This window comes from Neomonachus schauinslandi, chromosome 15, assembly GCF_002201575.2.
Source record: "Neomonachus schauinslandi chromosome 15, ASM220157v2, whole genome shotgun sequence".
In the NCBI taxonomy this organism is placed as follows: Eukaryota; Metazoa; Chordata; class Mammalia; order Carnivora; family Phocidae; genus Neomonachus; species Neomonachus schauinslandi.
In genome coordinates, this window is record NC_058417.1 from 48,504,853 (window position 1) to 48,529,551 (window position 24,699).

At 49.4% G+C, this 24,699-nt stretch overlaps 1 protein-coding gene across 1 annotated transcript in view; it reads right to left on the reverse strand.

Moving 5' to 3' along the window:
- FAM20A (FAM20A golgi associated secretory pathway pseudokinase) overlaps positions 1 to 24,251 on the reverse strand; it is a 46,883-nt gene extending 22,632 nt beyond the window's left edge. The window contains exon 1 of the mRNA XM_021678442.1: positions 23,837 to 24,251. Coding sequence (XP_021534117.1) covers positions 23,837 to 24,228 — 392 coding nt within the window. The 5' untranslated portion in view covers positions 24,229 to 24,251. The remainder of the gene's footprint in view (positions 1 to 23,836) is intronic.
- Between the last annotated feature and the right edge of the window lie 448 nt (positions 24,252 to 24,699).

The window sequence follows — 24,699 nt, forward strand, 5'->3', positions numbered from 1 at the left end:
GAGGTGGGAATGGGGTTGTCAGGCACCCAGGCAAAATCCTCTCTGTTGGAAACTCAGTGTGGTGGTCCTCATGCCACAGCATCAGGAGAGAGAAAGAGCGAGAGTGAAATATTTCAGAGTCACGTTATTATCTTCCCAACTAAGAAGCTCTACATTTCTCAAGGGGAAGGATCTGCCTTGGATTGCTTTTGCTTCCGCCTCAGTATTTGGCAAAGTGCTGTGCACACAGTAAATGCTCTATAAATAATGATTCCAAGATGTCTGAACAAGTTTCCTGCTGCAAAGATGCCATCAGGCTCCAAAATACTAGTATCAAAACTTGGTAGGGGGATCTCTTGAACGCGGGAACTGCACTAGATTTTGATCTCTGTTAGAATGGAACTTAGAAGGTTGGTTTTCCTCGTTTCATAAATTTCCAAAAGCACTCTGTGAGGAAGAAAATTTAAAAAGCATTATAGTGAGCCTTATGGGACTTGGCTTTCCATTTAAATCTGTGCACCTGCTTGATCCATATGTCTGTTTTGGTATTCTTATCCTTGACATTGGTCTTAGACAGAACATTTATTCAGAGTTGTTTATTGTGGTGGTAATGAGTTTGGAAAATGCTTCCTTGGATTTTTCTATATCTCCTGTGACCAAGAAGGATCCAGGTTGAGTGGGGCCTGACACACATTTGGAGGACCATTTTTTAAGAAAGAGAGTACAAAATTATGAATACAAAATTAGGCACGAGAGTGGCTATTTATTTAAAATAAGAGATACCAACAAATTAAGAGTGCCTTGAGGATTTAGATCCCTTTCTTCTGAGATTCCATGTTTACCCAGAAATACGTCTTGACTGCGACCTGGCTCCCTCCCTAGCTAGCTTTCCTCCACACCCTAAGGCTCCCAGCACCCACCAGGTAAGTCGGGGACCCTGGCTGACGCTTTATCGTCATCATGGTAAATCTGCCTCAGACAGGCAAGTATGCAATTCACAACCCAGAAGTATTTACTTAGCACCTAGCACGTCACTTTCAAGCACGTTATCTTAGGGCAGTCTTTAGGGGCTTTATCTACTGGATCTTCTCGATTCCCTTGGCCAGTAGCTGAGTGTGAGAACATCAGAACAATAGCATTGAGCAGAAGTGACTGAGGCCAAGAAGGGCGTGGGCTTTTGGAAATGGCTTTTTCTGTTCACCATTCGAATGGACTTGATTTCTGAGACCCAAGCCTTGAGCTCCAGCTGGCGGCATGAGCTCACTATAGAATTATGTAGAATGACCAGCCTTCAGCAGACTGCTTGACTCACCATCAAAACCCTGTGGCTCATCATATACACAGGTCACGGGCTGCTGACTGATGTCTCCCTGCCGCTAGGTCCCATGGGTTCAACGAGCCTATTTCCCATTTTGTTCCTCTCTACTCATCTGCCCCCTCATCCGTTCATCTCTGTGCCCTGGAGGCCAAGGGAAGCCCACGGGAGCTGTGATGTAATAGTGGTGACCCGGAGCCGCAGACCCCAAAGTGACCTCCCCACTGCTCCTCATTTCCTCGTTTCACTTTCCAAGACAGAAATGCACTCACCCCCAGAGTCTGTCCTTCAGCTCGGAAGGAATATCTGCTTCCATTAGCTCGTGGATCAAAGCTTGATTTTTAGGGGTAGGTGACAGGTGGTGAGGCTGCTGTGTCTGTAAGTTAATGATGAGTTTGCAAATCCAGAGAGAGGGGAGGGTGGAGAGGCAGGTCCCTAGTCCTGAGTCCTGGCTCTGCCACTCACAGCTATGTGACCTGCGGCAAGTTACCTGACCTCTCTGTGCCTCACTCCATCTGAAAAGTAGGGATGGTAAATGTACCCAGCTTATGTGATTTGGGTGAAGATTAAATAAATTCATCGTTATCTATGTGAGTTATTATTACTATGATTTCTGGGAGTCCATTTTCAGAGGGCTCTGTATGCCTCACGTTGGTGGGGGAAGGAGGACTGTGAAAAATTTTACACAAGAGCTGCTTCATTTCCCAGTTACCTGAGTTCTGCTCACGAGGGTGAAAGCAGGAGCTCTGGTCTACCTTCCCTAGGATGGCTCCTGTGGTAGGCTAACCAATGGCTCCCCCCCGAGATACCCACATCCTAATTCTGGAAACTGTGAGCATTTCCCTATATGACCAAAGGTGCTTGCAGGAGTGATTAAGTTGGGGATCCGGAGAGGCGGCGATGATCCTGGATTGCCAGCATATCATCACAAGAATCCTTATAAGAGGGACACACGGCGGAGGAGACAGAGAGAGGAGGAGGAAGCAATGTGACCACAGGGGCAGAACCCAGAGTGAAGGGACCTGGAGTCACCAAAGCTGGAAGTGGCAAGAAATGAGTTCTCCCCTAGAGCCTTACGCGAGAACCTGACCTTGCCCACACCTTGACTTTGGACTTCTGGCCTCCAGAAAAGTAAGAAAATAAGTTTCTGATGTTTTAAACCACCCAGGTTGCGGTTGTTTTTTTTTCGCAGCGCTAATACCAGCAGCCCCCGGGCAGGCACAGCCGATGATCCACCAACGGAAACCACCGGCCTGGAGGGGTTCTCGGCACCGCGGTTCCTGAGAGCGAGTCCAGGGGGCGTCCCCTCAGGAAGCACCGTTCCCGTGCCCAGGAGCTCGCACTGGGGGAGGTGGCTGCTCATCGGTTGGAGAAAGGTACCACTTGTCCATTCCATCCCGAATTCTGAAAGCTGGTTGCGTAGTAGACTCTTTAACCAGCTCTGGCCAGACAATGAAACAAGCCCCCACAAAGACACGAGAGCCCAGCGACAGGCAACAAGGGGGCGCCCAGCCAGATCCAAATCCGGGCTGCTGTGACCTTGCCCTGTGGCTCCTGAGAACCAGCCCCTCACACCTGTGGCCAGCGCCCTTCGCCACCCCCCGCCCCCTGGTGCTCTTGCATATGGTGGTCAACTGTCAACAGGAGGGAGCTCTTGCTCTGTGCCCGCCACTTCACAAGCCCTAGCTCATTCCTTGTCACAATTACCCAATTACCCAACGAGGCAGGTCCATGTTAGCCCCATTTCATGGGTGAGGAGTCCGACCTGAGTTAGGGACCTGTGTGGAGCTGCCTCAGGGTCACCAGGCTGGTGAGGGGCAGCTGCAGAGCAGGGACACACATCTCACCGACTGCCTTCTGAGGGCATCTCCTCGTCACCACTCTGGATGCCTGTCGCCTCCTGGGCCATTTACCACCCTCTGGCTCCTCGTAGCGGGGCTCTGAGCGAGGCTCGCTGATCACTCCGCAGGCTCCTTCCCAGGGAGAGGGATGTATAGGCCCACAGATGCATCCAGGAGGCCCATCCAGGTAGGGAGGGCATCACTGCACACATCCTTCACACTTGGTGGCGGGTACCAGAGAAGACATTAGCTACGTGCAGTTGGGAACTTAGGCATGAAAGGACTTGCCTAACGGATGTGGGAATCTGAGATAAAATAAGAAACCCTTGGTCCTCATGCTCTAAAGTGTGAAAAAAAATACAGATCTTATCAAAGTGGCTAGACTTATCCATTTTGGGCAGACCTTGTTGATTTTGGATGGCTAGACATCCGTGGCAATGAGGAGGGACATTCCAGGAGCTGAGACAGTGACCTCAGTGGGAAACCCACTTCTCTATCTTCATAACAACCTGAAGACCGATCGCCGAAGATGGGAGTAGACTGGACAGTCTAGAGAGGAAGGCAAGAGCAATCCCTGGTCTCTGGGATCCCCAGACTCAAGTCAGGGAACCTGCAGATACCTTCCATCTGGGCTACGTTTCCCAGATTCTAGGCCTGGGTGTAGAGCTAAGCACCAGGATGACTCACAAACATCACTGGTTGCACACAAAGAAATTTGGAAAGAGCGGCATGCTGAAACCTCTCCGGGCGAGTCACAGTGGTGGGAAGACAGTAAAGGCTCTGGGAAGTCCTGCAGCCAGCCCTCCTGTCCCAAGATCCCTTCCTGTTCACAGCACGTGTCGGCACCCCCTGGACTCCATGGCGCACATGACACATTTGGGAAACATTAAAGATTAATACTGGACCAAGGAACCCCTCCACCCAACCATGATGTGATGATTCATAGAGCAGGGGCCCCATAGCTGTCGCCCATTTTTTCCATAGGACTGTTGCCTCTGGCGAAGACCAGATCTTCTCAATGAGAGGCCATTTCACCCCTCAGAGGTGGCCATCCTTAGAGACCTTTTTGCAATCGAGTTGGCGGGGGGGAGGGGAGTGCTCAGGGACGCTGCTAAAACACCTTACGGTACATAGGAGAGCTGAGCACAACAGAAAATCGGCCCCAAACATCAGTAGTGATGATGTGGAGCGACCCTGGGCTGGAACCACAGAATCATGAGCAAATAAAGCACTTAATCCTCTGATGATGACCTGAAAATTGCTGCGATGGGTTCTGGACTCTGTGCAATTTAGTATTTTCCATAGACAGCACACAAGTCTTCCTCGGGGCCTCCCACACTCCTCCTATGTCTTCTGCACAGCAAAAGTTAAAAATGTTACTTAATTGTTTAAAAAAAAAGAAAACCCCAAATGTGAGTCAGCATTTACTGAGCTGTCAGACTTCTCCCAGCCTCACAAGCACGTGTCTAAAATGCTAAAACACCTGTTACCTGCAAGAGATGCAGTACGGATCCATTGAAATGTCATAATTTTGGTTCTTTTCATCCTCCGATTGTGCCGTCTGGACTTTTTTGCTAAATTTGGTGGTTATGAAGCTGTAATGAGAAATGACACTCTCTTTTCTGCTGTGAAAGCTCACACTGAGGTCCCCTGCAGAGGAATTTGGTGATAATCCAAGATATCCCCAGATAAACAGATAAATTTGATGATAATCCAAGATATCCCCAGATAAACAGATAGATGCCTCACATACACGCACATACTATGCATTCATACACGTCACACACACACACACACACACACACGCTGTTAGCAAATGATACTGACGTTGGGTGGACGTGGGTCTTCTCTTTCTTGGACTGTTTTCCTGACTGCAGAAGACAGAAATGTGGTCTAAATGCAGTCTTCGGAGGGGACCCAGAAAAAGGAGGAACCTTAAAAATCCACACCCGGGGTCCTCTGATAATCAAAGGTCGATCAGAACATACTTATTTTCAAAAACGTTTGAGCTCTGCCTTATTTCCTATCACACAGGTGCGAGCATTTGAAGGATAAAAAGGTCTGAATGTGGGAAGATCTAACTGCAAGGGGTTGCAATCGGGGTTTAGGCTGGGGGCACATATTTTCATGGTTTGCAGGCCGGTTTCCTTGTGGCTCAGCCACAGATGAAATTCTTTCAAGTCCTTGGCCTGTGAGCTAGGGCTAATTTGCATGGCATTCTTTTTTCCATCTGATTTACAAACTGAGAGAGTGATTGCAGATCTTGGCTTATTTTCCTCCTCGGCATGAGCAATGACCCATGTGGTAGGATAATTTATTGAGATATTAATGTGTTTTTTGTTTTTGTGGAATTTTCCCCACCCCTGTTCTGAGCAGGTAGGTGGGCTTTTGAGTTTCCTTGTCTCAGAAGGGGTGTTTATGATTGAGGAAGAAGGAGACATTTAGACAGGCTACCCCACTCCTTCTTTGGCTTTTTTGATTTTTGATTTTTTGGAAAGCCTAAACTCAGTGAAGGGATATGCTGAACAGGGGAGTTTGACAGACTGTAGGACGTGCCTACCGAAGCACAAACTTTTGAGGGAAGTAGGCAGAGTCCGTAAGCTGCTTAGGAAAGGAAAGTTGGCGTGGGGTCGTGAGTCTGGTCTGTTTCCTGGGGGTGACCCAGGGTGGTGGAAAGTGACTGTGTGTTGTGCCTTTAGGAAGGTGCGTTTCAGGTACCAGGAACCTACCTCAGCAAATAATCCCACTGCTTGTGCTTGAGCTTGGCACAGATGAAACAGAGCCTCCCCACCTCCCCCCGCCCCTCCCCCACGTGGGGCACCTGCACAAGCCCAGGTGATGAACATGGACTAGCGGGTCCTCCTTACCTGTTCCACCACCTGCGACCTTAAGCACGTTACCCCAACCCTGAGAGCCTTTGGGAAAAGGGGCTCCCATGATGACTTAGATTAAATGTCCAGCCGACCTAACAGGAAAGGGGGCTTAGAGTTTCATTTGATTTGGATTTCTCAGAAAAAGAAATGCATGTCCCATTCCTTTCCCACTTGCGTCGGTGGAGTAAAAGCAGGTTCTGCTAGAGTAACAATGCAATCCTGAGATCTCAGTGGCTTCCCAAAACACAGGCTTCTTTCTCACTCATGCTACTTGTTTAGTGAAGGTCACAGCGTGATTCAGGGACCTGGTGTTAGGGATACGCCAAGATCCCAGCACGTGGCCTTCCGAGGTCATCAGGGTCGGGAGAGGCCCTGGAGAGTTAACTACTGGTCAGGAAGTGATGTAGGTCACGTCCACTCTCCTACCACTGGCTAGAACCGGTCAGATGTTCCCCCCCAGGCTGCCAGGGGGCTGGGACACAAGGGGAACACGTGGATTTTGGTGGCTCTGCCACAGTCTGGTGGTATTTAATCCACATAGGATGCGTCTTTTTATTTAATGTTACTAACTTGCATTTGTGTAGAGCTTATTACACATGTATTTTGGGGGTTCTTTGCATGTATATCTTATTCTAGTTCCCCCAAGCCCTGTGAATGGGTCACCCCTCCCTCCAGTCTCTGGAGGGAGAAATTAAGGTCCACAAAGGGGCAGTAACAAAGTGGTAAATGGAAAGGAGGAAAGAACAGCTCGGGTGTCTGACCCGGACCTTTTCGGCTCTTCCACAGAGGCAGCAGAGAAAGTGATGCTTTGTCAAGGATTTATTTAGACTATTGGTGGGGCCTCCCTAAAGATCAGGGAGGGGGTGGTGAGAACACCAAACGTGCTTATCTGTTCGCTGTTGGGAAAGCAATGACGCGGTATCAAGATTTTAGTGAGATTTTGCCGAACAGGCTGATTTCTCGACACAAACTCATTTCTATCTGGTTGAAACACGATCACTTCCTCCTCTCCGAGCTGGTTTCATGCTATGTTGCAACAGACCACTTGTTTTCACTCGGGGCTAACTGGGTCCCCAACCCCATCCTGACCTCCCGGGGTCACTGCTCTGGCTCAGCGGTTGAGTAAGACCTACCCAGCGTGACAGGGGCTTCTGAGCTGGAGGGGACACAAAGCAGAGGAGACCTGAATCAAAAGGGGCAGATCGGGGACTGTCCCAGGTGCGGGAACCACGTGGACCTCTGTTCTCACGAGCAAAAATCAGACTCAGGAGGAACCAGTGACCTCAAATGGGTCTCTAGGTCTGAATAATAATAAGGAAAGTAGCTAACCTTTACACAGCACCTACCCTGTGCCCGGCACTGTTTTTAAGTGCTTTGCAATTTTAACCTATGGAATCCTCACGGAAATTCCATATGAAGTCAGTATTATTAGTAGTACTTCCTTAAAGACACGGGGACCGGTTTCAGGCAGCGAAGGTGACTTGTCCAAGGTCTTACCGCTAGGGAGTGGAGCTGCTGCAATTAAACCCAAGCCTGGAATCAGAATATGGGGGAGAGATTCTACCATCACTGATTTTCCCCCTGATTATAAAAGCAACATTTTTGTGGTGTAAAAATAAAACAAACAGCTCTACGGTGCATCACCACGATTGACGACCCGAGCTATTTTTACAGCTTTTGGTGCTTACTGCCAACTTGCCCTCGGGGAAGACCACACGATTCTGTGTGTCTGTAGCGAGGGCTGGGAGCATTTCCGCGTCGCCCACCTCGGGGCCGTGATGCAAGGGGTCACTCTGAGAGCACAGCCCCCAGGCCTCCTGCACTCGGATCTCATTTCAGCTGTGCTGCCGGGACCCGATCTCAGATAGGAGGCAAAGTTAAAGTCAAAGTTGAATTTCTGCCTTGGAAATCCAGTTTCTCTCGTAACCTCGCCTGCCTGAGCCTTTCTCCTCCACCGAAGATGGATGCGATAATGGTACCTCTTATGGGGTTGTTGTGAGGATTAAGTGAGATAGTTTGTGAAGGAGGCAGCACGGGGCCCCGAGGAGTAAGTGCTCTTCGGGTGTCATCTATTGGCAATGTCACCGGCTCACCGGAGGCTTGGTTGCAAGGGAAGGGTCTGCAATGAGCAGACAGCAGCCTGTTTAAGTGGCTTAAGAAACGCTTTGTGAAAAGAAGAGAAGAGAAGAAAAAAAAAGTCATTCCTGGAATCTGCAGGATTCTTGTCATTTCAAGTCATGTCACTGAGCAAACATTAGCCGACCGGTTTTTACTCAGAAGCATGCGTGCGCGTGGGGTGGGAAGTGATGTGATTTCTGAACGAGGTAGGCTAATTGCACATTGACCCAGTTCTGTGTTTTGTCTGTCCGCAAGCACTAGGTATCTGACATCCGGGTGACTGTGGGCACATCAGTACACGTATTTTCTGTCTCTGGAGCCCCAGATGTGGCTAAGGCAAGCCAAGGTGCTGGTCGGCCTGGAGGCCCTGGTTTCCCTGGCAGGGAGTGGGAGCTGACCAAAGCTGCTGTTTCGTCATCAACCACGAATCCCGCGTAAATGGATAAGGCTGGAGACGGACGGAGGGGCAAGTCACCCATAAGGAACATGAAAGAATAACCCACGAGTGGTTCTTCCCTATTGGTGACTCAGTGCTGTATGGCCCAAGCACCCTGCTCAGGGTGCTACATAAGTGACCTCACTCTGCCCTCCTGACACCCCTCGGGGTGGGTATTCCTGCCCATATTGCCGACCAGCACACCAGGTCTCCAGAAGATGAGCCTCGGGCCTCTTGGCGGCTCGTGGCAGAGCCGAGATTTAAACCCAGAACGGCCTGCCCACAGAGCCTCTGAAGTGCTTTTTCTCATTCATGCACCAAACATTTATTAAGCACCTACTATGTACAAGCCAGCCTTTTAGATACCTGCTTACATTGTCAAAGAGGCAAGCAAGCCTCCATCCTTCCATTAGGCTCCTGGGCCTGCCGTAACAGTGACCATACGTTTGGTGGCTTTCCAGAAATTTAGTGCTCTCACAGTTCTGGAGTCCAGGAGTTTGACATCGAGGTATCAGCAAGGCTGTGCTCCTCTGGGGGGGCGGGGAGGGGGCCGCATGAGGGGTAGAGTCCGTTCTCTGCTTCTTCCAGCTTCCGGTGGCTGTTGGCATTCCCTGCCTGGTGGCCCCATCACCCTGCTCTCTGCTTTCTTGCTCACACTGTCTCCTCTTCTGTGTCTAATCTCCCTCTGTTTTTCCTTATAAGGACACTTGTTTTAGGATTTAAGACCCACCCAGATTACCCAGGATGGTCTCCTCATCTCAAGATTCTTCACTTAATTACATCTACAAAGACTTTTTTCCTTTTCCAAATAAGATAACAGTGACAGATTCAGGGGATTAGGATGCGAATATATCCGTTCAATTCAGTACAATCCTTAAAAAGCTTGTGATCTAGTGAGGTTATATGCTGAGCATATCAATAAACAGGAAGGTGTTAAGTCCTGTTAAGAGTCCTGATGAAAATAAGGCAGGAGCTGGCAAATGAGGCCCTGGGACCCCTTTAGGTCGCTGGGACTGGAAAGCTCCCTTTGGGGGGGCAGATTTGAAAGGAGACCCGAAGGGCAAGAAGGAGCCAGCTGGTTATCTGGGGCCTAACGATGGGGCCCATCTGCTTGGTTTTTTTTTTTTTTTTTTTTTTTTTTTATACTTAATGAGTAACTGATGTTTTTGGATGAGTTGGGCACAGCACCCCTGCTAGGAAGTCAGGAAGAAGCACTTTCATGTATGCAGATAAAATAGTTTTCCTATCACAGATTACAAGTAACCTTAACAGATCACTAGCTCCGTTATTGCCAGAAAGAAGGGCTGCAGCTTGATTGTCATAAATCCAAGCTCATCATTTCTGGCTGACCTCCTCAGACCTTTTAATGGATTCACAGCTCATAACAGAACAGAAAGCCACCTCATTCAGTTACATTTTGCACTGACTTTAACCCGCAGGGGCCATTACTAAATTCTGCTGCTAAATTAGGCATTCAATGGTTGCTTTGTTGATGGTTTCTTAATATCAAAGGTAGGCATTTGATTATAATCTCTTTTAATATTTTTCCAGCCCCAAATTTTGCAGTCACATGCTGTGGCATATGGCTTGGCAGTATTGATTACCCTTTGGCCCATCTGTCATTGTGGATCCAAAAGTATTGTGTGAGCCAGATCCAGACTGCCCTTGGACCTTTGGCTCCTCGCTGGACGGAGGTCGGTGGCTTTGAATTCACTCGCCCATCCCGTTGGACCACGACCTTCACATAGAGCCTTCTGTTCCTACTTCCAAGTTTAGCCAACTGCCAAGTCTCCTTCTCTGTGCTGAATGATAACCTTGAGAAGCGGCCCTCCAGGTGCTTCCAGGCATTTTATCCTAAATACAATGCCACTCAACATCGATCTGCTATGGGGCGTGTGGCTGGCTCAGTCGGTGAAGCGTCTGCCTTTGATTCAGGTCATGATCTCAGGGTCCCAGAATTAGGCTCCCTGCTCAGCAGGCAGCCTGCTCCTCCCTCTCCCTCTGTTCCCCACCCCACCTCGTGCTCTCTCTTGCTCACTCTCTCAAATAAATAAATAAAATATTAAAAAAAAGGAGAAGGTCTGCTAAAAAAGTGAGATTGGTGGAGATCTGCCCAAAGGAGGTGCCTCCTACCCGTTCCTCTGGAACCTCAATGCTGTCAATTTTCTCCTTAGAAAAGACAGGCCAGCAGGCCTACCTGCCAGGACTGGGCCACGTGGGGCCCGCGGGGACATAATTGTATGGACTTGCTGTGGGCCACAGTGCCGCTTATGCTGAGGAAGTCTTCCAAGGTGGAGGACCCTGGTCCTTATTCCATATCGTGTCCTCTGAGGTGCAGGATGTGAAGGAGGAGGAGAACAGGAAATTTCCAGGAATCCCTGTGCCCTTCCTGGGCCATGGGCTAGCTCTCGCCCTATAGACATGACTGGTGGTTCTCCTGAGCACAGCTAACTCTGGGGTGGGTGGGTTTTCACAGAGGTGTATGAGAAGTTCTTCATTCTAGGGCCTGTGGGTCTTATTTTCCCTTTGACTTGTTTTTCTCACTATTTTACATTTTTTTTACAATGAGACATATCATAATTATCTTTATGATATATCTAAAAGATTATCTACTAGATAATATGTTATCTTTAAAACTTTTTTTACAATAAAACAATGGTCACTGACAGCCTGTGTATTCATAATGGAACGTGACTGCAATGGGCTGCAGGGTGGTCTTGAAAAAGACCTAATGTCCATGACCTAATCCTTGGGACCTGTGAATGTGACCTTGGCTGGAAATAGAGTCTATGCAGATGTAACAAAGTTAAGGAATTTTGAGATGAGATGGTCTTGGATTCTCCATGTGCGCCCCAGATCCAATGCCACGTGTCCTCATAGGAGAGGGACATAGGTGGCGGAGAAGACCCATATGCACAGAGACAGAAGAAGACGAGGTGATGGGGCCATGGAGGCAGGGCTGGGAGTGATGCGGCCCCAGGTCAGAGGATGCTGGCAGCCACGACGAGTTGGAAGAGGCAAAGAACCGGTTCTCCCCCAGAGCCTCTGGACAGAGTGCTGTGCCCTCTGCCACGTGACCCCTGGGTTTCAGAGTCAGCCTCCAGAATCGCGAAAGAATAAATTTGTTACAGGAGCCCTAGGAAACATGCCAGTGACCGGATTCCCTTCTCAGAACTTGCTCAGGAAATGCTAACATCCAATGGCTCAGGGGCATGTCTTCTGACTTCCGAGAACTGGGACATCTTGGGCGTGCCGCGCATCTGGTCAAGCGTTCTCTGCCGAGGGGTCCAGGCCACTGAGAGACATAATGTGTGGCATTAAAATCCATCCTTGATGGTCTATTTCATTTTCTGGCAGCAAATTATCCTGGACGACCTCCGGTTCTCGCTGTGACATTATAATGACACAATGATTGTGATTATAATAAACACGGCACACACAGTTTTCCCTGTGTTGCTTTGATGCCATTTCACGGAGGGAGTTTTTGCGAATTTCAACGGAGGGTGTTCCAAGAGGCGTGGTCTCTGAGGGTCTCAGCAGAAGACAGCGCTTTTCTTCCCAGGGGTCCTACACAGGGTCGGCTGCCCAAGGCTGAAGCCAAAGATGCTGCTTTATATCCAAACACATATTGACTGGATGTCTTTCCATGGGAATACTCGGGTCAACCTCTTACTGGCTGTAAAGACCTGTCCTTTTCTACGGTGAACTAATTACAGACTGTTTAGAAGAGCTTCAGGAAGTAGAAAGGACTCTACATATTCATGCCATTAATCATATTAAGTTATTATCACAAATGCCCTGGAGATAAATGAATGGATAATGGTCCTTGGAAATTTACTTATAAAATACAGGCTCTTAATACACCTGAGACGTGAAAACAAAATTTCATCATTGTTCTATTATGTTGGTTCATAGGAAAGGAAGTGTTTAAAAATTTACAGAACAAGGGATCCCTGGGTTGCTCAGTTGGTTAAGTGTCTGCCTTCGGCTCAGTTCATGATCCCAGGGTCCTGGGAAGCCCACATCGGGCTTCTTGCTCTGCTAGGAGACTGCTTCTCTCTCTCCCTGCCGTTCCGCCTGCTTGTGCTCTCAATCTCTCTCTGACAAATAAATAAATAAATAAAATCTTTTTTAAAAATTTACAAAACAAGTTTTAAACACCTGGTGAGATGATGCTGTGTCCTGGACCCATTCAATCAGACTGTCTGTGGCCCTGGGGAAGATTAGGACCATCGTGGGAGGGATGCAGGGAGACAGAAAGCCCAGTGTCAGCTTCGGACCTCAAAAATGATCTCCAGAACAAGGGGGAGCTTCAAGTCTGTCCATAACCAGGTAGAGTAGGAAGAGTCTGAAGGAAGAGCTAAACAAACACTTGGCCCTAAGGAGGGGATTGAGGCTGTCTCGTCTGGGAGTGAGGGAGTTTTCAAGGGCTTGAACAGGGAGGCCCAGAGGCTTCATGAAGCTGGAAGAACCACAGTGGGAGGAGGGGACAATTTCAGAGATGACTTTGCCTGTGCCCCAGGAGCTGAGGGGGAGCCAGGCGCAAGCCAGCAGATCAGCCATGACTCTTCCCCATCAGTTACCTCTGTATCAGTCTGCTCAGGTCGCTATACCAAAATACAGCAGACTGGTGCTGCTTAAACAACAGAAATTTATTTCTCATGGTTCTGGAGGCTAGAAGTCCAAGATCAAGGTGTCAGCAGACTTGGTTTCTCCCAAGGCCTGTCTCCATGGCTTGAGGGTGGCCGCCTTCTCTGTGTCCTCACATGGCCGTCTCTCCGTGCATAGGTATCCCTCGTGTCTCTCCCTCTTCTTTCAAGGACACCAGTCATAGTGGATTAAGACCCCACCCTTGTGACCTCATTTAACCTTAATCTGAATTATCCAGTCTCCAAAAACAGTCACATTCTGAGGTGTACTGCAGGTTAGAACTTGAACGTATGACTTTTGCGGGAACATGACTCAGTCCATAGTGGCTTCTTTTGATTTTTGAAGTGTGATTTTTGAAGGGTTATGTTAGACTTCTTTCTCACTGACACATGGGGCTGGCTCTTGCCACTTGTAGCCACTGGCTCACTGCCTGACAATTCACCAGCAAAAGGGACGTCCTCTGAGCCTTTGCTCAGTGGAACGCTACTAAGTTATTAGACCACCTCCTCTCCAATGGCCAGGGGACCTGAATCTCCCCAGATGGCCTTTGATCTATCTTGGCCAATGAAATGTAGCAGAAGTGACACTTAGCAGGTTCTGGCCAGGACCCCCAGGGGCTGTGCACACGTCTCCTCTCTCTTGGTAACTTGCTACCACCATGTGATGAAGCCCAGATTAGCTGACTGGGGGATGACAGGCCATGGAGAGCCACGGTCATCATCTCAGCCAAGGTCCCAGATAAGGGACCCCAGGGGAGAGGGCGCATCCCAGATCAGCAGAACTTATGCAGCAGCAGACCATAGATGTCTCAGTGAGCACAGCAGAGGCCAGAAGAATACTCAGCTGAGCCCAGCCCAAACTGCTCACTTGCAGAATCATGAACTAATAAATTGTTCTTGTTTTTCCTTTTTTTTTTTTTTAATGGTTCTTGTTTTAAGTCAGTATATTTTGGAATGATTTGTTGCGCAGCAAAAGCAAACATTATATTAGCCCTAAAAGATGCTCTCTTATGCTCAAGGAGCCAGAAGCATTGGCAAAGCCATGGTGGGGGGCGTGGTCATTAGCAAGTGCCATGCTCTCATTACTGATAACAGCTGGGGGGTGGGGCGGGGGCACATCAATTTGAGAGAAAAGAAGAAAAGACGTTTACTCTATTTCCACATATTCCAAATCAGTGGTTTTCACAATTTTTCTAGAAGTGGAACCTTCCTTACAAAAGAAATCTTACACAGAATCCCCAATGTATAAAACAAACAAAATGTATAATTTATCATTATAAATCTAAGTTATAGGGTGAAATATGTAAACTTTTTTTTTTTGTAAACTTATTTTTAAAAGCTAATCAACAAGAATGAGAGGGGTAACAGGATTATGAACTCAAGCATTCAGACTTGGGGGTAATGGAAGACAGAAATAGTCTTATTTCAGTACCTGATTAATTTCCACACATTGTGTTGGTAGTAGAGCACAAAAAATCCTGATCAATACACATAAGTAGTGGGGGTGGGAGACAGTTTTTAACAGCTCACCTTGCAATCTCAGAATACTCCTCAATTAAACAAAGATAGGAGGAGAGGGCATCTGTCCGCATAAATTACCAATGTGCTGTCACGTGCATAACACAATCAGGTGTGAGTTTTCTCATCTTAAGATCATCTTAAAGTACACTCTTTCAAGACGAAAATTAATCAATCATTTGCAGAACCTGAGAAGCACCTCCTGAAACCCAAAAGTTCATGGAGTGCACCTGGAAAATGACTGCCCCGTATTTTCACTCTGATAGACTTTGAAGAAGAAATCTTGGTCAAAGATGTGCCATGCTTGGAAAACAGAGCAGCCAGGAGCCTTCAGGGATCACAACTCACCCTCTTCGTTTCCGAAGGGAGGCAGGCCTGAAGAAGGCAAGCGATTTCTTCAGGATTGACACACAGACGTCTTGGCTCCAGGTAGAATCTCTTTTCAGGAGACAGACATGAGCCCATGAATGAGCTGGGTCCACATCAGTTTCTTCTTTGGGCTCCCATGAAGGGAGTAAGGTTGATTTAAGCCCAAGCACATAAAGATGCCTAGCTTCTTGGGAGGATTTTAATGGTTGGTATAAAAAGTCTGCACGTTAGCAATTTGTTATAAATGAATTTGGTTTTATTTTTATATTTTTATTTTTTAAGATTTATTTATTTGAGTGAGAGAGAGCAGAGCGCAAGAGAGCACACACGAGCTGGGGTAGGGAGGTGAGGAGCAGAGCGAGAGGGAGAAGCAGACTCCCCCCTGAGCAGGGTGCCGGAGGTGGGTCTCCATCCCAGGACCCTGGGATCACGACCTGAGCCGAAGGCAGTTGTTTGACCAACTGAGCCACCCAGGCACCCCCGAATTTGGTTTTAAAAGCCTTAATTATGGGGCGCCTGGGTGGCTCAGTCGTTAAGCGTCTGCCTGGGCTCAGGTCATGATCCCAGGGTCCTGGGATCGAGCCTCGCATAGGGCTCCCTGCTCAGCGGGAAGCCTGCTTCTCCCTCTCTCACTCCCCCTGCTTGTGTTGCCTCTCTCGCTGTCCCTCTCTGTCAAATAAATAAAATCTTTTTTAAAAAAACCAAAAAACCTTAATTAAAACTCCAGAACAGTGTCTACAGGAGTCAGAAAGTGCCTTGCGCTTAAGCTGAGAAACTTTCCAGCATCACTGGTCAGGACTGTTCCTCCAGGACCCCTGCCCACCCAGTGTCACTTTCGGGGATTGCTCTCCCCCACACTGAGCCACCTGGCTGAAAGGAGAGTTTCCAAGGCTCCGCCTCCCTGACGCCAGTGATTGGTTGAAGGGTGGGCAGCCGCCTCAAAGGTGGGCCAATCATAGCTCTCTACAGCCCGGCTGTTTTCTCAGACCCGGCCAATCAGCATCTCTCCTCAGAATCTTTCTTTTTGGAAATCGGAGAAACCCTTTTCTCTCCAGTCCTAGGACTGTTGGGACACGAAGCGGCAGGAGGGGATTCAAACTAGGGAGACAGAAAGGACACCTCCCCCTGCTCAGTTTTGGTTACTGGAGTCTCTACATTTCCTTTTCCAGCTTGCATTACTTTGAGTTGGGTCTCTGTCACTTGAAACCAGTACACTTTTCAAAAATCTTAAACTATTTCTTAGGGAAATAAACATATGCACAGAATGCAAACTTGGCATAAAATGTAAGGGAAACAGACCTCCTCACTTGAACTCAGTGGGGTCCAAAGACCCCGTTAAAAATCCCCTGCAATGGAACAGTACTTAATAAGGGGCTTGATTTGATTGTGGTTGGTCTTTCTCTAGCGTCTCTGACTGCTCAGAGGGGCACAGAATGCATAAAAAAGCGGCTACTGGTTGTGCATCATTCTTAATTCAGAGCGAAAAACACAAGCTGAGCTGTTAAGTGCAGACAAATACACGATTCCTACAGAATTTGCAACTGTTCAGCCACGGAAGAAAATGAGTCAGAAATAGAAAACTCCCATTTGAACTGATGAAACGGATACCCGTGGGACACTTGAATTGGCCAGGAAAGACCATTTGTCCCCGCATCTAGACTCCCCTTTTTGGCAGCATCATCAGACATATTTCCCTTCGACCCACGAAGCTTGCCCAGGGATTGACAGCACGTTTGCTATCTGCGTGCTGGCTTTGACTTCCCAGGGCCAGACACCGCTGATTTGCTTTTGCCAGCAGAGATCTTCTCTAAGCCCCCAACCTCTTCCAAGTTTTCTAAAATTCCACCTCTCCCACGGCCAGTTTTTTTTTTTGTTTGTTTTTTTTTAACAGCCCAGCTTCTTGGTCCATGGGCCACGTGCCAACGCTCCTTAAGTTTCTTTTACTCTCCATATTTTGCAGAATTTTATTACACGTTCTTGGCTGCTTATCCCCTCTTCTCTATTCCCTGCGGCTTCCCAAATGGAACTGGTCTGTTACTAGGGGATCCAATAAATTAGACCTTTTTCTGACTCTTAACTTTGCCTCTTGCCCAAGCCAAATTCTACTGGCTGCCCCCCCGTGCTTGGCCTCCGAAGTCCTGGATGCCAGCATCTTTCCGGCTCTCAAACTCAGTCTGTCCTGATTTCACATTTCAACCCTAGGACATTCTGCCAAGTGACAGGGCACAAAAAGAGGGAAGCGTTTTTGTTGTTGTTTTCTCCTCGCTGTGGCTTCCATTAGGCATATATCTGTGTGAGCCTCTAACAACAGGCTCACAGATGCTCCTTTGCCTGGTAACTTCTGTTCCACTCAAGTGGCAGCTATTGAGAATGGCATCCCCCCTCGGCTTTCGGCCACATGCAAGCCTCCTTCAGCGGAACCCACAGGCTCTTGTCAGCCTCCCGCTTAATGAATAATCACAAGAAAAACACAGGTTGGCCTCTGCCAAGGGGCAGTGCAGGGATTGCTTTGGCTAAGTGGGGGTCTCCGTGCTTCCCACGTGCTTTCATGCAACACTTCTTGGCTGCTCTTCTTCAGAGAGGACAGGAAACTAAGGAAGTTCCCTCCTCCTGGCACCTGACACCTTCTCAACTCTGCTTCAGGGCTTTTTTTTTTTTTTTAATTGACTTTATTTAGGCTATTGCAATAAAGAGAACACCCACCCCAGATCCAAATTTTAGGATGTCTCTGTACGGTGGTTTTGTCTTAGAACTTTATAGGGAGGAGTTGGAAGTTATAGGTGGGGTGATTTTATGGTTGGCGCTGTTTTGGTTTGAAGCTTTTTTTCATATGACGTAACAGGCCATTTACAAACAGCCCCCAAATCCTGATGTTGTCTGTTCCCAATTATTTGCTCCACTGGCTCCCCCTGGGCGCCCCCCACCCCCATGAGAAACCATGAAACAGATGTATTAGCGAGACCACGTGCAAGCCGGGGGCTTTTCATGCCGGGAGCGAAGGGCTATTCATTCTCACAGGAAGTTCCAGACAGCCGCCCTGAAGCTGGATGGGGCCCCGTCATAAAAAAATAATATGGTGTTATATGGGGGGGAACCGTATAGTCAGGGAGGGACCAGAGTGGGTTGAGGCAGTCGGAAAAGCCTTTCCAGAAGAGGGAAAGCGAGGGCCTGTGGACATCAAAGGATGCACAGCGGAGATGCTGATGGTTAGGCACGCATCCCAGAGCCAGACCCTCTGGGTCCAAAGCCTGCCTGTGGTTTGCTGGCTGCCTGACTTTGGAAAGCAAGTTATGCAACCTTCTTGTCCCCAGTTTCTTCTGCGAAAGGAAACCAAGAGCAGTACTGTATTTGTTTGCTATTGCTGTGTAACAAACTACAACAGACCTCCCGGCTTAAAGTCGCGCCCGTCCGTCAGCTCGCAGAGTTAGAGGTCAGCTGTGTTCTCTGCGCAGGCTTTGCAAGGCTGACGTTCAGCTGTCGACCAGGTCGAGTTCTTGTCTGGAGGCTCTGGGGGGAAAATCTGCTTCTGCTGTTGGCAGAATTGATTTCCTTGTGGTTGTGGGACTGATGGCCCTGATTCCCTGCTGGCCATCACCTGAGGGCCAATCTTAAGTCCTAAGTGTCCCTTGCCACGTGGTCCCCTCCACCTTCAAGTCGGCAATGGTCCATCAGATCCGTATCATACTTTGAATCCCTGACTTCCTTTTCTTCCATCAGCTGGAGAAAACCCCCTGGTTTTTTTTTTCTTTTTTAAAGATTTATTTATTTATTTGAGAGAGAGAGAGTGTGCACCAGTGAGGGGAGGGGCAGAGGGAAAGGGAGAGAGAATCCTCAAGCAGACTCCCCGCTGAGCATGGAGCCCGATGCGGCTCCATCCCAGGACCTTGAGATCATGACCTGAGTCAAACACTCAACTGACTGAGCCACCCAGGTGCTCCCAAACTCCCTCCTTTTAAAGGGCTCCTGTGATTAGGTCAGGCACACCTGGATAATCTATCTCAAGGTCAACTCATCTGGGACTTTAATTACATCCATAAAATCCCTTTAGAGCAGGAACTAGATTAGCATTTGGTTGAATAATGAGGAGAATGTGTGTGTACACCAGAGCTGGGAATCTAATGGGGCCATCTTGGATTTTGTCCACCGTATGCACCTCCTTCTAAGGAAACTGTAAAGCCCAAGTTAGCAAGTTTATGTGATGTACCTGGGCCAGACCAAGCATGTTTCAGGTAGTGGGGTTTGCATGCAAATAATTAGCCAGTTGAGTTCCCAGGACTGATGAGAACTTCACGTGGTGAAAGGAGAGTGTTGGGGGTTGGGAACAAGGGAACAGCTGACTGACGTCCTCTGGTGCTTGGCCGAGGGACTTGATTTTGATATACTTGGACATAGGAAATGCCTGTCCTCCTTGGACGAACACCCCTGAGATCCTCCCTGATTTCAGTCTTTGCTGTGGTAATGGCAGCAAAGACCGGGCTCTGGAATGAGGGAGAAGGGACCCGAAAATGGCCTCTGGATCAACCCTCTCAGAAACCATCTGTTTGGAGTTTGTGGCCCTGAGAAGACAGGAGAGATTTCCTCCAGCTACAAGCCCAGGGACGCAGAAACCGCTAAGATAATAGCTCTTCCCAAATCAGTCAAGCAAAGCTCTAATTGGAAAAGAGAAATGGAAGTCAAGATTCCTACTCCCTCTGCTAACCACACACAGGTCTGGTCGAGGTCCATTTGCAGACCGAAGGAAGCCATTTCCTTTCTTAGCCTGGCATCACTGGCAGAAGAATCAGACAAGGGGCCGAGGGCCTGGTGACTCTGGGAGAAAGGCAAGTGGCCACCATCCAGAAGGAAGAATCTGGACATTTAGCTGCTTGGCGAGTTGAACTGCCTGCTCTGGATCAATGCATGCTCCACATGGTCTGGGGCCGGCTGGAGACCAGCAAGAAGGAGACAAAGAGGTGCAAGTGAGGGGAGAGACAGAGGGGGTGAGAATAAAGAGAATGTATTTTTCATTCCCAGATGCCATGGTGGGAAGAAGCGTTGCCTTCAAAACCCCCTAGACCAGACAGTTCTCATTTCCAGCTGACTTCTTTTTCATCTCTCCTGGCTCCTTCTCCCCTCCCCTCCCCCACCCTGCCCCCCCTCCTCTATCTGCCTCGCCTGCTGGATCTTCTCAAAGCTTCCCTGGAAAAACTTGAGCCAATTTACTCCCCTTAAACAACTGTCATCTTTGAAAAGCTGCCCAGGCTCTTTGCTGTGATTTTCAAAGGGAAACTCAGGGCTAGGCTTGCTTTCAGTGACAGCAAGTAGGTAGGAGGAGAAGGAAAGACAGGTGCTTCCTGTCTCTGGGCTGGTGGGAAAAACACAGATACACACATCCACGCTTCTGAGAAATGCTGACGTTGTAATTGTAGGAAAATACAACCTTCCCGATACCTGAGGGACCATCAAGAAGGAAAAGCAGAGAGTAGGGAACTTGGATTTGCGTGGTGGCTGCTGGAATTTCGACACCAGGGGGGATGACCCTGTTTGACCTTGCCTGCGAAGACTAGAGGGTTACAGAGGAGCCAACCAAAGCTATGTGGGCAAAGGGCCAGGCCAAGCTGGCTACTTCTGACATGTCAAAGGACAGATGTTGTCTGGCTTGGGCAGCTTGTGGGCAGAGAAGAAACCCAGCCCACAAACCCAGGAAGCCCAGCCTCTAGGAGGTAGATAGCAACAAGGTGAGCAGCTACCTGTGTGCCAGGTAAGCCCTGCCTTCCGCTGTTACTTTGAAAAAGGAGAAGGCGTCATCTGGCTGGTTGGTTTATGGCCTTGAAGTCGTGCAGACTACATCCCCTTGCTCCTTGCCCTCTCTCTGCTTTTCACTATTCAAGACAGGTGCCAAATCCGTCATCATGCCTGATGGAGCCTGGCGTTGGCTCGCTCGCTGTGATCAGCGACCAACGACCTGACAGAAACACTTTCCATGATTGCATTTTTAACTTGGATTGTGCCACACTTAGTTACATTTTGAGGGAGGAAGGAGAGGACAGGAGGGAAAAACAGTGGGTTGAGGAAGTTTGCAGAATGCCTGAGCTTCAGATAGCACGAGGGAGTCCACGCGGCACACGATATATCCTTTGCACTTCAACTTCACCAAATATTGACATCAAATTAACAAAGATTGATTGAAAACCTAAAACATTCAAAATGATGTATAAGCTCCATCTTCCACTAAAATCAAAAAGGAATGTGCTGGGGGGAAAAAACAGGTCATTACCTACCTTTTATTGGTAATGAGCTCACGTTGTAGAAAGATAACTTCCAACTTCATACCATCACTTATTAGCGTGGTGGTTAAAAAAAAAAATTACTCAGACTAATGGTCTCTTCTGGGCAAGGGGTGAAGAATGCTGATTTGGCTTTGGCTTATCTCACTACCTGAAACTCTCCTGGTGTGGCAGATGGCTTGCTGCTACAATTATTTTGGATAGCAGTTAATGTTAGGTAATTATTGGCATGGTGGCATCCATATAGGTCTATAAATCTCTAGTTTTTAAATATTGGCTGGGTTGTGGCTGCAAACAAGGAGGCTTGTCCGTGCAATAGATACACAATTTGTAAGGTCATTCACTGTTTCTTCCTTTGCTGTTTGTTCTAATTATTTGCTTGCACAGAACTCTGGAGCCTTCCCTGGCCCAGAGTAGCCACAGAAGCCCATAACAGCAGGTGTGCGGGCTTCCTCAACACTCCCATGTGCTTCGTATTCATCAGGGCACTAGCTGGCTTCAGGTAATGAATGACTCTCTCTGACAACAGAACTCTGAGCGTGATTCAAATTCACACTGGCTACTGAGTCTTCCACGTTCCATTTTTAACCTGACATAAGTAATAGCACATAGGCTTATTAGTATCATCCCACTGATGTTTACCATACAGGCCGGGGGAAGGTAGGTGTTCTCTGTGTCTGAGGTCAAGTTTCAACCCTCGAGAGTGCAGCTTCCTCTCCTGTTACAGCCCACAAACCTCACTTGAGATCTCAAGGTATTAAAAGGAAGAGGAAAATAAATATCACAACTATCACACTCAACCAACCACACAAAACTACCCTGTTAGCTCCGAATACAGCAAGGTCAGCAGCCCCCATTGGTCGATCCTCTGTTAAATGACCAAAATCATTTCTGGCCAGGAAATGTGTTTTTGTGACACATGATGGTGTGGAGATCAAGCTCAAAATCGATTGTGGGACACGTTGGTGAGAAAGATTTTCTGCTTTTCTGCCAAAATATTCCCCTGGACTTTCCTTCAAAATCCGAAGGAACATAAAGTGCAAGGTCACAGAAATATGAATACATGAATGCTGATCTACGATTACAAAAGCAAGCAACTTTGCTCACAGTCCCCTCATTCTCGAATCTTCTACAGATGTGTAGACAATTTTTCTAAGGGTATAATTTCCTAGTCCATTGATCCCGACGCCCACATTATTGATGAAATCAAGGTAATGTTGAACATGACAGTGTCTGAGAAGCAATCTCAAACTGCCTTTTTATTACACACAATTAACAGTGAAATGGAGAACCACCTCCTTTCTAATATAAAGTCATCAGCCACAGAGCTGCAATCAAAATTCACCATAGCGATTTCAGCCAATAGCTCTCCATTTCATCCCTTTCTGCTTTCTGAACGTCCTCTCTCCCTCCCTCCCTCCCTCAAGCCACAGCCGGTCTTAGCAGTACAGAATAATGAGCAAACAGTTAAATTGGGCTAGCACTGAGCTTCTACCGAGATTTATGGCCTACCCATCCTCCGCAGGGACTATAAAACCCTCCGATGACATCTCACTTTGAAATCTCTTGTATTAAGAAAAGTAATGGGTGTGGTGCAAAAATGAACTCTAGATGTGAGTGATATTTAGACAAGTCTGTACTTCAAAACAGAGTTCTAGCTCATGTGAAGGTCTCTGTCATTAGCTGGGGATCTCAGTATTTACTATTTCTCCCTCTCCAAACCACCCCCCTTCCCGCCCTTTTAACAAATACATCTTCTTAATTGAATCCTAAATAGGTTTGGGCTCCCCACCCCCAACATTTTGCTTTGGATTTTTAAAAATTCCCAGGCAGATTTTTGTCTCCTCTGTGAAAGCATCAAGCCACAGATCCAAGTCAGCCCAAATTACCCCAATGCTAAAACCACCTTCAAGTCAGAGCACTAGCCAGAGGGACAAGCCACGTTTTAAATAGAACAGGTCGGTGACCAGGTCAGGGAACTAAACCGTTTACTTTCTGCCCCAGCTGACCTCTTGTGATCTCTGACCTGGGCAGAGGAATAAGTTAAGAGAATGAGCTGAGTTTTCAGGGAGTAACATTGCTTTCTGGAAGGCGCCCAGGTCTCAAGCTAAGTGCGGAATGCGAAGCAGCTCCGGAGTCGCTCTATTTGGGAACCTATTCTGGAACACCCAAGTCCTGCAGCGGCTTCCCACATCAGGACAAGGAGAAAGAGGGGGACAAGGGCCCAGGGGACAGAAGTGGGGCTCCGGAGTGAACAAAGCTCAAGGCGAGAGGCTGAGAGCCTTTCTTCGCTGTGCCGCTGAAGCACAGAAACTTTTTCTCCCACTGAGATGCACTCGCGGCGGAGCTCTGCCGTCCGCCCACAGCTGGTGGGGTCCGGGCAGGGAACACCCGCCGCGCCGGGCGGGGGCGGCGGCCGGGGGCGGCGGGGCGGAGCGCGCGCGGTGGGCGCCTGGCGCCCGGGGTCCTCACCTGTTCCAGCGGGCCACCTTCCTCCGGTAGTACCGCAGCGCCTCCTGGCTGGCCAGGAGCGAGTCCTCGGGCCCGAGGAGCGGCGGCTCCTCCGGGACGCGGTACAGCGGGTGGGCGAAGAGGGCCTGCAGCTTGGAGCCGCGGCCGCCGTGCCGCTCAGTCCCGGGCCCGGCTCGGGAAAAGTTGCGCGCGGCCGCGCGGGGGGCCGGGGAGGCGGCGGCGGAGTCCGGCGCGGGGGACGAGGCGCGGCGGGCGCACGGGCAGCCCCGCGGGTGCTCCCGGGGCCGCAGCTGGCGCCGCACCTGGGGCCAGAGGTGGAAGTAGAGGTCGGCGGAGAGCAGCGCGCCCAGCAGCAGCAGGGTCAGCAGGCGGTCCCGGCGCAGCCCCGGCATGGCCCCGCCGGGGCGCGCGGGCGTCTCCGGGGACCCGGGGCGGGCGCTGGGCGCCGAGGGCCGGCCGGGGTCGACGGGGCCGGGGTGCTCACCGCGCGGGATCGCCCCCCCTCCCCTTGGAGGGGTGTCGCCCCTGAACTTGGGGACCCGCGGCGCGGGGGCTCGCGGTGCTGGCGGGCGTCCCTACTCCTCGCGGAGTGGAGACCAGGGGATGGTGCCTCCGGGCCCCTGTCTGCGGCACCTTCTCTCCCCGCGCCGTCCGCCCGGGAGCCCGCGGCAGGGAAGGGCCGGGGTGAGGCCGGTGGTGGGGGGGCGCGGGTGCCTGCTGCCCCCCGCGGGCGGAAGGGCGGCGGGGCTGGGGGCGACCGCGAGCGGGAGCGCGGGATGCGGGCGGCGGCGCTTGTCCGGGCGGAGGAAGGCGGCTGCGGAGCCTGGGGCGTCTCTCCAGAGGATGCTGTTGCTGGGCGGGCT